Genomic DNA, 14,584 nt, shown 5'->3' on the forward strand with positions numbered 1-14,584 from the left:
TAAGAACATATCTCTAACAAAGCATATTAACAACATTGATTTAGTTTGTTGTCATTTTGAAAGGACACGATGTCAAATGATAGGGCTCATGTATCTGCTCACGACAGCGCCGTTTTGAACAGAATTTTCAATCCCAACTTACCTTATGGTGATGTTGTAGACGAGGAAGAAGTTGAGAAAGAAATTGGTAAATAAATTATGCATGCATTGCACTTTGCAGTAACTATTTTTGTTGGAGAGTTTTCTTATCTTGAAACAACATTGTAAGATAAAAAATGTTTTCTTTAAAAAATTGCATTATCATTAAAAGTGTGTACTTAATGTGCAGGATTTACATTTCACTAATGTTTGATCCATGTCATGATTTTGAAAGAGATGATTGACAGTCTAAAATTTTGTCTGCAAAAAGATGAATGGGTGACTGAAAAAGGCAAAAGATGCCTTACGTGGGTGAAAGGTAACGTAAAGCTCATCCATGGCCTGGCGCTGTAACTCATCATTATTTTCCTAAATGATAGAATCCAAAAGAACTAAGCCAAGGGAATGCTAAATAAACTTTGAAATGTCACCGACTCAGCTTCCTAGAAAAATAATTTTGTTATAAATATAATTTTGATATGTAAACGGTGTGACCGTTGGACCGAGCGCAGATTTAATACAGTGCCGTTTGATTTTTGTAGAACAAAATTTATTTAAAACGCACACAGTATGATCTGCCTGTTTGCCTTCTCATGTCATTTGCCAAAGTTAAACTAAACCTCGTGTGCCCATCAGACTCTGTACATTATGCTTCATGTTTCATAGTAAAACGTTTGTCTTCAGAAATAGTGGAAGAGAGTTACATGATTCCGAAATGTTTTTATTTTTTCTTTCATTGTTTATCAATATAATTCACATGAATTCTGCGGTATTTATTCAGTATCTAAAAGATCAGTTTCTTGATCATGTTGATGTTAATGTTTTTTTATTTACCATCTGATAATTTGATAAAACATACATATAAGAACTAGTCGCATTTCTTGATTGAAGCACTATAATTGAAACTTACCTGGTTTCCTCTTTAATTTCTTTTAATTCAAATTACCTTCTATTGAAACACTGGAACATTTTTAATCGAGTTTAGGGGCAATAAACATCGATAAGTACCAGTCAATCAATGATCGAACAAAAAACAAAGTGGCTGCCACTATGGCGGCTCCATTGGCTGGAAGAATTTTTTTTAGCCTAAGTACCCCTGATTCAACTTCTATTTTTCACTGATTTTCTTATGGGTAGATGTTACCATTAAGCCTCGCATCGCCTGCCTCTCCCTGCGCTCAGGATAATCAATTTAAAAAATGTTTAATTCTATTTCCTCATATAGGAATAATAAGACTAAAGCGTTCTCAAATATAGAAAATAAGATTAAACAATTCTTAAATTAGAAAAATAGAGTCTATATATTCCTCTATTATTATGCATTAAAATTATAGTATTTAAAACAGTTACTATAAAACATTCTGTAATGATTTTTACAGGTTTGTTTCCCTTCGGAGAGCTATTCTGATCACATTTTGTCTGTTGCTGTCTGTCTGTAAACTTTTCACATTTTCAACATCTTCTCCAGAACCACTTGGCCAATTTCAACCAAACTTGGCACAAAGCATTGGTGAAACTAAGGCAAAGGGGATTCAAAGTTGTGAAAATTAAGGACCACAAGGGTGGGTAATTCATTGATAAATTTGGCCAGGAAAACTGAAACTCATGTGGAAGCATCCTCAGGTAGTGTAAATTCAAAGTTGTGAAAATCCTGACTCCCGAGGAAGGTTGGGGCCCAGTGGGGGGGGGGGGGGGGGCGTCAGATTTTTACATAGGAATATATAGGGAAAAAATCATAAACTCTACTTCTAAAATACTGTTTACCTGGAAAAGCTTTACTTAAATGAAAGCAAATTCAGATAGTGTAGATTCAAATTCGTTATAATCAAAATTTTGAGGAGTAGGGTGGGGCGCCATTGGGGATCCAGTTGTACAAAGGAAAACATTTAAATTATTCTCAAAAAATGAAAGCTTACCATTTATGGTTTTACTTATATGCAAGCATTTTGACATATTGCTGATTGTTTGAAATTGTTTAGAATTTTGCCCCTGGACGATTCTTGGGCCTCACAAGGGGTTCAGAGTTTGATGTAGGTTTATACCCTGTATATAAACAGTTGTTTAGGATCTTTTTGGAGAACTGCAATGCTTAACATGTGATATGTCTATAAAATCATCCGTGTAAGAAAAGTGAATTTATTCTAAACATAAGAATATTTGGGGGCTGGGAATGGAATTTTTATTTATACAGGATCTGCATGTATTATACCACATTGTCCAGATATTATTACTTATTAGGTCAGTTACTGACTCACTACGGAAATATATTGGGTTGATCAACCCAATATATTTTCGTAGTGAGTCAGTAACTAACCTAATAAGTGTTTTGTTTTCTCGAGGAGTTTTCCCGAGTACTATCAAGCGACATATTTATTTACAAATAACGATGATCTACGCAAAGCCATGTACAAGATGCCTAACATCTCGTCCAATTTAACTCATTTCAACTCTTTAAAATTTTCAATCTCACCTTTCAAATACTCTTTAAAAATCTTTGCTTCACTCATGTTTACTTACAATGTTTGGTTGCTATTCAGTTTTAAATGTTTTCTCCCTTTCCTCGGCAGAGATTTAAGCAAATTTCGACGCTGCCATTTTGTTCTGCTCCAGACAAAACAATATGACGTCAATATTCTAAGGGCTACTACTCTAATTTTAAAGAATTTCAAATGGCAACTACTCCAAATACTTTAAGAACTTACAGCATGCGGTTTATGTATTGAATACTATGAAATGTCGAAATGAGTAAGCGGACCGCCGGCCAATGACGGCCATATTGCCTAATATTTTTTCTCACCGAACAAATATAGAGATATATGAGGCAATCACATGCTATGTTTAAACCAATGAAAGTGTGACATTTCAGTCCAAGGGAAAACAATTTGTAATATGACTCCATTAAGCTGATTATATTGTACCTTTTGTTGCTGAGGCGAGCGATGTGGCCCATGGGCCTCTTGTTAAAATATCTTTTCTTATACATGTATTTATCATAACAGAAGAATCACTCTATTTTTTTAGAGGAGGAGACTGTGGATGTAAAGGTCTCGAAACAACTGGAGGTACAGGGGGTCCAAGCAGCAGAGAGCGGTGATGTGGAGGCAGCTTTAAATTTATTTTCACAGGCCATTGGAAACACACCACAGAGGGCATCTGGATACAATAATCGTGCACAAGCTCTACGCCTAAAGGGAGATGTTCTTGGTGAGATTCTATGATATGAAGATCAAAATACATGATTGTTTGTATGAATAAAACAACCCAGGCATCTTTGAATATTAATTAAAAAATTTATATCACCATGAAAGACAATTAAAAAAATATGAAAACAGGTACTGGAAAGTATGTTTGCTTTTATGAAAGTAATGCATGTACAGTCAAACTTCGTTATCTTGATATTAGATGGGACTGGTTAGAGATATCCAAGTATATCAAGGGTAAAATACTTAAAGCTTAAGTGTTTGGGACTTAAACATCACTTCAACATATCCATTGTACTCGAGATATATCAGTGTTCAATATACCGAAGTTCAACTGTATATTAAAACAATAAAATGAGCTTGCATACAAATATTACAAGGTAAATTAAAATTAAATTTTTGTTAATACAATGTACATGTATATGTATAAGATTCATAACAAATATTGACAGAAATTTGGAATAGGCAATAGTTTGCACAATCTTTCATAACCCTATGGATAGTTAATATTTTTCATTACTAGTATGTATTATATGTTGATAGGTGCCCTTGAAGATCTGAACATGGCCATTACTCTTTCTAATGGGACTGGATCAGTGGCTTGCCAAGCATACACCCAAAGAGGCCTTATTTATAGATTAGAAGGTACATTATGATAATAATGAATTTACTTATTGCAAGCTTATATTTCAGTGTTTGCAACTGACTTTTTAATAAGGATTTACCTGAGCATTTAGTAAAAGAAATTTATTTCCTCTTTGATACTTGATGCAAGATAATCAACGTTTTGTGTAAAAAGTAAAAAAAAATAAAAATTCTGTTTCAATTGCAGTTTCGTATTTTTTTTTCTCTGTTTTAGGTGAGGAGGAAAAGTCTTTGGAGGATTTTAAACATGCAAGCAGATTAGGTGGGCAGTTTGCCAAACAACAAGTCATTGCTATGAATCCCTATGCAGCCTTGTGTAACCAAATGCTGTGTGAAGTCATGCAGAAAGTTCGAAGTGGAGAAGTGTAGCACAAACTTTTTCCCTTGATGTTTTATATGAAAAAAAAAATAATGTTGATTATTGATTGAATCTCATTTTTATAGCCTGAATGGGGGAAAATTATTCTGATTTTTTTTTACTGATAATATGTCCAGTACTAGAGTTTTTTTTTTCTTATATGCTATGGATTCCCCTAGGTTCTGCAATGATCGCTACCTTTATAGTTCACATGAATCATCAAAGAAAGCATTTTAATGTTTATATTTACTTTTTTCTTTTAATAAATAAATAAATTGGCTGAAAAAAGTAAATGAATTTCACTAAAATGCCGTTAATATACGTCAGTACGTTAGCTATAAGAAACAGCCAAATCATCTCCTATGGGAGTTTGAATTTGACATCGTGATTATTTCGTGCAGTCCGTGATTTTTCTTAGGTCGCTGTAGGTTTCAACCAATCGATAACGGGCGTGTAGATTTAAGCCCTTCAGTTTCCACAGCTGTTCTATTGAGCTATGAATTAAATATAAGTTTCCGTTAGAAATAGATGGAATCATATTCGGTAGATGTAAAAATAAAAATGTGAAAAAGGCTTTAATCAATGTACTTAGTTAAACTATATCTATAAGAAGTCAAGATTATCAATATGAGTTGATTTCTTCAGAATTAACTGTATCTGCGATGATCACCAATATCTTATATTTACATCTACCAAACAATATTTCCTCTATTTCTTACGAAAACTTATAGTTAATTCATAGCTCTATCTAAACAGCCAAACTGAAATCTACACGCCCTATTTATCGATTGGTCGAAATCTACAGCGGCTGAAAGTGACAGGACTGAAATTGACACGCCCTGTTTATTGATTTGTCTGAACCTACAGCGACCTTAGTAAAATCCCGGACTGCACGAAATAATCATGACGATGCCAGACTCAAAGTCTCACAGGAGACGATTTGGCTGTTTCTTTTAGCTAAGTTAACGTACTTTTGTACATTAACAGTAATTTAGTGAATTTTACTAACTTTTCATAATCAGTTTATTAATTAGTTAAAGAAAGATGTTACTATAAACAATAAAATGCTTTCTTTGATGATTCATGCGGGTTATGAAGGTAGCGATCATTGCAGGAAATATTTACATAACCCGCTAACGCGGTTTATATATTTTTCCTGCAATGTCGATACCTTCATATCCCGAATGAATCACCAAAGAAAGCATTTTATTGTTTAAAGTACAGCTTTCTATTTGTGTCATATATCAAGGTGTTCGTGTATAATCGTTAACTATAGATAAAAGTAAATAAAGCCATACTTACACTTCTGTACCATATAAGAACATTTTATACCATGTTGTTTTGAAATGGGAGATTATCTAGAAATGGACAACGATCCCCAACCATGTTCCATGTAAACAACTACAATGTTGGTGTTCCGATAATATGATGCTGGTTTATTGTAACATGATAACCAGAAATAAGGTGAACAAAACAGAGGATGCAGAAAAACTCTATGAAGAAGAAAATATTGATTTTGTGTCCCTTGATTTCCACTAGTTTTCTCAGTGATATTTTATAGTTTTCATATGATTGTTTAGCAGTTCTCGTAAAAAAAACCTTAGGGTGATAACCCAATGGAGCGCTTTGAGATTTCAATATGGATGAGAATATTTTAAATTCGAAGTGTTAGAAATTTGTTACATGTAAAAGAATTGAAATTTTTAAAACACCCATCTGGGTTCGAACTCATGACTTGTAGATAACTGCTGGACGCAGTTTACTCAGTCATCCATGTTGAAGAAAAGAAATAAAAAGTTTTGAAAATTGATTTTATTTTCATCACAATGTCATAGTATGTACCGGTACAATTATTTTTTTTCCGTTCTGCGCTAAGCAATCCAAATGTTTTAAGTTGATGGAGATTCATAAGAGATTACATAGAATCTTGTATTGACAACGATTTATTTAACGTATGCACGTGTATACATGTGTATGAACAATGTGATATACAGTAGATCATGTCTTGTCCTGTCCGTACCCTTTTCATGTTGGTTTGAACATATTGTATTGTAATATAATACATGTACAATAGAATTAGAAATTAGTTCCATAACATACGCAGCGCTCTCTCTGCAAATATTGATAGATTTTCGGCATGTTAATATTGGAGGTCTTATATTAAAAGATTAGGAACATATCAGTACGATAAAGTAAGTTTTCTATAGGCACGTTTCATACATTTGTAAACATGTAATCAAAATCGTGTGAACCAAAGGAATTGTCAATAAAATCATTTTCTTCCCATTGCATAATTTATTGTGTATTGACAATATTTCAATCACTGACGCTAAAAAATTAAAAAACTCATATCTGGCGAGATAATAGATATTGGAGGGAAAAAAACAGTGAGATGTGTCTTCAACCTTTCCACATTTAACAATATCATATAAGAATTATTTTGAGATGATCATTTTAATTTGGGTTGATCGAATCCAATAAAGCCCTATATGATAGATTTCTTCACGTCCCGACCGTGATGTTCACCTAATGATATTCAAAGAATAATTCATTATTTTAGAGAATTCTCAGTAATTGTTAGCTGCAGGTTTGTAGCCCTCGGTCTGGAAAAATTCGGAAGGACGACCTGGGATCTACAATGCCTCCCATAGTAAAAAAAAAAAACCCTGCAATTTACAGCGCACAAAAATGCGCTAGTTTTGGACATATTAACATTATTTATGAACACATTCTGTACAAATATTTGATAAAAATCCTCGGACATTTTACCACAGATATCGCCTCTGATTGTATGGTGGTATATCTCTGCCCTTTGTGTGCAAGCAAGTTATTTTTCTATCAAATATGTCGACATGCAAGATAAATATGTTGACATGCAAGATAGTTATGTTAACATGCAACATAACTATGTTGACATGCAAGAAAATTGCAATCAAATAAGAATTATCAAAAATCTCAAATACATTGTATTGCAAGCGTGTGAAATCCAAGATGCTAGATGCTATTTATTTTCACACAAACTCTGTTAATACATGTACAATCAGTACCATTAAATTCTTCAGGCAGTATACTACTGATATTGTTACTTTACTTGCCTCACACTTTATCTTAAACACGATAACCGACGTCGGAAAATGAAATATATTGATTCACGTCGAGGTTGAGAGTCGCCATTTTTCAATATAAACAAACTGCACCACTTCAATTTACAGTGCTGGTGACGGTGATGGAAGATAATCATATGGTGGCATATTTCTGCCCCTTGTGTGCAAGTTATTTTTCTATCAAATATGTCGACAATATAAAATGTTGACATGCAAGATAATTATGTCAACATGCAACATAACTATGTTAACATGCAAGAAAAATGCAATCAAATAAGATTTATAAAAACAAATCTCAAAAAGTCTCAAATATCGCTCACATGTGACATCCGAGATGCTAGATGCTACCTATTTATGTCAACATGCAACTTATGAATGTTAACATGCGAGATAAATATGTTGACATGCGACTTATTTATGTCAACATGCAACTTAGTTATGTTAACATGCAAGATGAATATGTTGACATGCAACTTATTTATGTCGACATGCAACTTAATTATGTAGACATACAATTTATAAGTTGCATATCAACATATTTATCTTGCATGTCAACATATTTATCTTGCATGTCAACATAATTTAGTTGCATGTTGACATATTTAAGTAGCATGTGAACATAACTAAGTTGCATGCTCACATGAATAAGTTGCATGTCAGCATATTTATCTTGCATATTAACATAACTAAGTTGCATGTCGACATAAATAAGTAGCATCTAGCATCTTGGTTGTCACATGTGGGCGATATTTGAGATTTTTTGTAATTCTTATTTGATTGCAATTTTCTTGCATGTCATGCAACATAGTTATATATGTTGCATGTTATGTTTCATGTTGACATAACTATCTTACATGTTAACATATTTATCTTGCATGTCGAAATATCTAATAGAAAAATAGCTTGCACACAGGAGGCAGAGATATGCCACCATAGCTATTTTATTCGTATTTGAATATTTGTAGACGTCACCTACAAAGATCTATGTTTGACAGCTTATATGACTATGTAATTGCGTGTGTAGACTGCATAAACACGTCACTTTGACAGTTTAAGTATCTATTGAATTAGGGGCACATTTTATTCCTTTGCAAATGCCATTAAAAAAGTAACATCTCAAACAACTACAATCAAGGATTTATTAATTCTTTAATATAATACTGCAGTCCCGACTCCTGAAACCGATACGTAATCAATCCAGTAATGCCAAATGTACAAAAAATGCAATAGACAATGGTAACACTTATAATAGAAAAGACATACAGCATCTGCTACTTAATGAAAAGTAAAAACTATCAACTCACATTTGTTTTCTATGGCATATCATAAAATAATGGATATAAAAACATATACAACATAGAATTGCCTACAGAAAGCGCAAAGCATATGGGGCTATAATTCAGCGATTTATACCCTTCACTGTAATTAAGAAAAGCACACAAGGAATATATGCTGTAGTCTGTAACTTGAAATGGTGATTTCGTCATTATGAATGTCCCATTAGCTAATTATTAATTTTTAAAATGAAAATTAATTTCATTGAGAAATATTCAATGGATTTATATTGAAATCAAACTCTAGTATATTGGAAAAATTTAGAAATCTAAAAATAAGATATCAAGAGCTTTTGACAGTAAATAGGAATGTCGAAGTGGACACGTGTACCACCTATCGTTCAATTCAAACCACATTCGTTCAATTTCTTCAGGATAATAATGGTGTCCTGTAATTTTGTACCGGAAGTGTCCGCCACATGGTCCTTAATCTCTGTATCCGCAACTAAAGCCAGGATGTCCCACCGCGATGGCGTTGATATGTCTCCTACATATTCCTGTTAAATACACGTCCTCTAAAAATATGTATGGCAAGCATTTGGTCGCAAAGTAAAGCTTAGAGAGAATGTCACCAGTAATGATGTATGCTGGGCCACTGATGTATTCTGGGAACGTGTTAGCCTGGTATTGCTGACGCGATATATACCACTTGGAGAGCGGAAACCTTGACGGTGAAGAATGCGTTACTTTACATCCAATGATTGAGTTCCTAAGACTTGAAATCTTTAGATCTTCTATTAAGTTATTTATATTCAAAAACATATCATCATCTACTTTTAAAATAAACTTGGCACGGTTACAATACATATAAATCCACTCTATTATGCTGATTGATTTATTAGCTAAATTTTCGTATTTTTCATCCATCTTCACTTCAATTATATCCTTGTAATTTTGTTTTTCTTCGGCTAATGCATGTTTGATTGTATTTTTTCTTGGAGTTCCAACAAAGAATCCCAGTTCAGAGAAGGGTCTCCTTCAACAACGCTACCCCACGAATTTCGGATAGCTATCCTCTGTCTAAAGTTACCTGTTGCGCTGGGCACTACCAATAAGAGGAATATAGATGATCCATTATCGACGCAATAGAATGGTTTATGATCATACCCGACTTCGCGATATGTTGTTTGAATACGTTTTTCAAAGTTTATCGCTTTGTAGAATTGCACAACGAAAATAGTTGTTAAAGCCATTGCACACAGCAGGATGCAAGCTTTTACTTTGTGAATAATTGATCGTCTTCGGTATAAGAATGGAGCACCAGTACATACAGATACCATCTGGAAGTAGACAAATGGAAAAAAAAAATTATATATATATATATATATATATATATATATATATATATATATATATATATATATATATATATATATATATATATATATATATATATATATATAAATATCTTATTTGTTTTACACTTTCCCATAAACCTGTTTTTTGTGGTAAATTTGAGCCGTGTAAATCACACCTTAATTAAAGAGTTTAAGAACGATTTGATTATCAAATAAATAGATTACAGAAAGACATTAAATTGTATATATTTTCAAAGACTTGTGAATGCGTATTCTTAATTCAAAATTGATATATTTACATTTACCGAGTATTTACTCCTCTATTTCTTTTAAAGAAAACCGATGTGACTTATAGACTTAGAGAAAATGACAGGACTGAAATCTACACGATCCAGTTCATACCAATTTATCGATCGATCAAAACACTCAGCAACCTAAAAAAAAATATCACGAACTGCATGAAATAATCGTGATGATGCTAGACTCAAATTTCCATATAAGACGACATGCTATTTTTATGATTAATTCAATAATTTGTTAAAATATTTTATTTAAAGAAAGATTTAACCATAAACATTAAAATGCTTTCTTTGATAATTCATGAAGGAAGCGATCATTGCAGAAAAGAATTTCCATAACCCGCTTATTTTGTTCTGCAGCTTCGCTACCTTTACATTCCACATGGCTCACCAAAGAAAGCATTTTATTGTTTAAAAATACACCTGGACTTGCATGCATGGAATTGTATTGGACACTGGTATATGTCGAATACAGTAGAACTATTTAAGGCATATATCATCATATCGTAGCCTACTTAAATTTTTTTTTGTTTTATTTAGCTGTTGGTTTACTAGTACTTGATTCACCTTGATTTTGAAAAATACTATAGTAGTAGTGCTGCTACAGTCTGGTATGTACAGATAATAGAAAACACGTCAAACTAAATATGGTACAAATATATTTTTATCATGAGAAATATATTCAGTCAGGTGCCTGTGATTTACCTATTTACAAGTCGCAGTACAATGTCTATTCTTTTGTTTAACGTAACTGTGCGTTGAGGATACATTTTATCCCCAAAAAAGTAAAAAATTCTTTCTTTCTTTAGTTAATGTTTACCTCATTTTTTCAGTTAATGTACGTGATTTGAAATATAATTTTTCATATTGAAATGTGCATAATTTTTATGAAGCGACACCTTTCACGCAATCACCCTAGGCTTTTGGACATGTATATTTCAGGCCAATAATCGATTTATTGAACATTTGATAGGTAGTTTATCGTGAAAACACAGGGAAATGTAAATATTAAATGACCAAAACATATATGTTTAAGAAATACTTTAAGAAAAGCTGTAATTTTCAATCGGAGATGTGCATGTTGTTACTATGCATAATACCGGTATTGTTTATTCTTGAAGTGCTTGAAAATATTATTTGATAAAAACATTCCGCACTGAAGAAGAAACTGGGCGGCCCATGTTTGGATCCACAAATCCGAAAATCACTCCTGCGAATGTTAGTGTCATTTGAATTTAGAACACGTAGTTCTATTTAACCCTTTTAGTTTTGCAGAAAAAAAATCATGCCTCGCGGTTATTGCGTGGACCCTGAAAATATATAAGCGAGGTTAAACCGGATGCTATGGGGAAAATTCAGCCTGCGCATGAGCTAGTCTGGTTCATGTGGGTAATGGGTAGCTCAGGGAACCAGGCTAGCACACGTTTATCTGAATCGGGATCGGGATTCCGTGCCATATGCACACATAAGTTCAAAGGCGCTGAAATTGTAAAGTTGTTGGTAAACAAAATATTCCTTTTAAAGAAATGATTGGCATGTGATATGAACAATCAGTATTATGAAATAAGTTAATGTTATGCCGAAACTACAACATGCATCAAATAGCATAATTTGCAATGTTTTGTTGTTTTCCGAATACACATGTAACTTAACTTTACATTTATAGTAGGCGAGGCTAGAGAACTTCCCGATTAAATTTTTTTAAGCATTTAAGTATGATTGAATAATTATGTCACTATTAAAGTTTAAATCTCAAGAAAAATGCATCAAAATATGAATTTTTTTTATTTACACAAAGCTGTCACTGCATAGTTAACAAAGTAGTGCGAATCGTAATGTGTGCGCAAATAGTAGAATTCACCAAATGCCTGATACTATACATGCAAACTTCATTCATAGATAGATCATAATTATTTCAGAAGTATGAATCCTTTAAGTAAGTAATACAACGTACAAATTTAGTGGTTAAAAGCAGAGGGCTAGAGTCGGTGGAATCTCTGATAATCTTAAGGCTTTCACGTTTTCGTTGGGAACACATGCAAATGGTCCACGTATTGTAGTCCTTTTTTAAAGGACAGCAACTTGTAGTCTATTTTGAATTTTGTGTGAAAAAAACATCAGCAACACAAAATCAGTTTTATACATTTAATCATAAACGTTACTAGATGAAAAACTAAACAAAGGATCTATTGCGAATAACACTTGAAATTACCTAAAGGACCGGTATTGGTTTATGTCTTCACAAAAAATGCATCGATTTCCTGCCACTTTTTTAAGGAATGAGTGACAATTTCATTTTGCCAATACCATTAATGAGGATGTTGACTCAAAATGAATTGTTACATATCTTTAGGGACAGGATGCTAATTTCATTGTTATTTGCACCATATAGGTTAAATGTATATATATTCTCCAAAATCATCTTTAATTATTTGTAAAATCTTTCTTTACACTGAAAAGAAACCAATCATCATTTTCTTTTTTTAACACTTCAGTTTCATGATTGTAAAACAATGATGCTGGTGGACACATTTGTTAAGGAGATTGGCACCTAAAATACTGAAATACTAATAATGTCAATCATCTAAACACCACTTGGATATAAAGATGGGGATCTAAATTTGTCTTTTTCAAACGTAAATATAAGTATAAACAGAAATGTCAAAAAGTTCACCGGAATATGAAAATTTTGGAGTAATCACATTATAACGCAAATAAAATTTTTATTATTAATGTCATCTTTCCAAAACTTTGCATGGTAATAGACATACATTTAATGTCTCATCTAAAAGAAAAAAAGAGGGGTCACATCTCAAAAATTTGAGAAATAGCATGAAATAAGCTAATTTTAGGCTAAAATTGGATTTAGTTTTTTTCTTAACTTCTATGAAATATAAGATAAAGTCAAAATATCTCGTTAGAAATATCAAAATATTGTTCAAATAATTATATGTTTTTTAGAATATCAAGAATATATCGTAAACACAAACTATCTAGAAGTCTGGTCTGCGTTGAAAATTAGGAATCTAAAGTAACAGTACTCGGAACTACTGAGTTATGAAAATTGTTCATTTTCTTCTTCAAAAACCTTCAGTGACAAAATATAGTCCCTTACTAAACTCTGTAATTTTTTCAAAACAATTTTATTCAATAAAATTTATTGGCATTGTAAAATATCATATACTACTAGAATTAATATATTAAGTTCAGGATTTTCAGACTAGAGGTGACCCAAAACGGCTACCCAAAACCTAAGGAGCATTTTACACTCGTGCGTTTCCGTGAGAATGGAGAAAGTGTCACGTTTAATTGCTTGTATCTGCTAAACTCGAGCAGCAGATATTCAGATGCGGATTTTTGAAGCTTTATAAGATAGATCAATTCTATTGATTGGTGAAAAAATTAATTTTGACTAAAGGTGCCCTTTAAGTTTTCCTCTGTTTAAATATGTCAAATGAAAGCGTTATTTCCAAGTAAAAAGCATGCCCTGCTGATATCATTCTTCTTGCAAAGGCTGGTTTAAAGTGGTGCTTTTTTCATCAATATTCATTATGCACAAGACAGAAATTCTCAGCTTTCTTAATAAAATCATAAATATTTTTAAATACTTCTATTTCTTACCTTAAAAGCTGATTGAATTTAAACAAAACCCGTGCCTCTAAAAAAAAAGCAGTAGTTTTTGTGTATAAAAAGGTGGACTTTCTGATAAGATCGTATCTATTACGTAACATTTTCAATAAAATGCAATGTAATCAATGACAACTTAAAACAAAGATCCATATTTACTTTTTCGTGCATACGATTGATATTTACACAGCTTTTAAAAGATTATGTTGGTTAAATAGGGAAATTAAAAATCTATTCATTAAAAATTGAAGTACGAATACATAAATCATTTGAGTATAAATTATTTGTTAATAGAAAATATAACAGTTCATTAATCTAACACCGATACACTTCATAATAACACTTCGTCACTGCATTAATTTCATAAAATTAGTCCGACATTTGCAAAGCCTTTTTGTTATCTGATAACATACGCGATTCGTACGCTCTTATCATTTTTTCCTAAAAGAAATTTATCAGTATATTTTTAAACCTTTTCGTAGGTGACAACGGAATTCCGTGGTTTCGTAGAGTTTGACAAACAATGAAACTGAAAAGATGATTATCTAATCTTGAGTAATAAATATTAAATGATACTAGAT

At 32.3% G+C, this 14,584-nt stretch overlaps 1 protein-coding gene and 1 pseudogene across 1 annotated transcript; one reads left to right on the forward strand and one right to left on the reverse strand.

Annotated features, from left to right (window-relative positions):
- The first annotated feature begins 22 nt into the window (after positions 1-22).
- Positions 23-5,941, forward strand: LOC128188484 (tetratricopeptide repeat protein 36-like). Its single transcript, XM_052859568.1, has 4 exons — positions 23-187; positions 3,160-3,342; positions 3,882-3,983; positions 4,198-5,941. The coding sequence occupies exons 1-4, from the start codon at positions 70-72 to the stop codon at positions 4,350-4,352; spliced, it is 558 nt and encodes a 185-aa protein (XP_052715528.1). The 5' UTR covers positions 23-69; the 3' UTR covers positions 4,353-5,941.
- A 2,676-nt stretch (positions 5,942-8,617) lies between these two features.
- Positions 8,618-14,069, reverse strand: LOC128188479 (beta-1,3-galactosyltransferase 5-like; annotated as a pseudogene).
- Between the last annotated feature and the right edge of the window lie 515 nt (positions 14,070-14,584).

Source organism: Crassostrea angulata, chromosome 6 (genome assembly GCF_025612915.1).
Source record: "Crassostrea angulata isolate pt1a10 chromosome 6, ASM2561291v2, whole genome shotgun sequence".
NCBI lineage: Eukaryota > Metazoa > Mollusca > Bivalvia > Ostreida > Ostreidae > Magallana > Magallana angulata.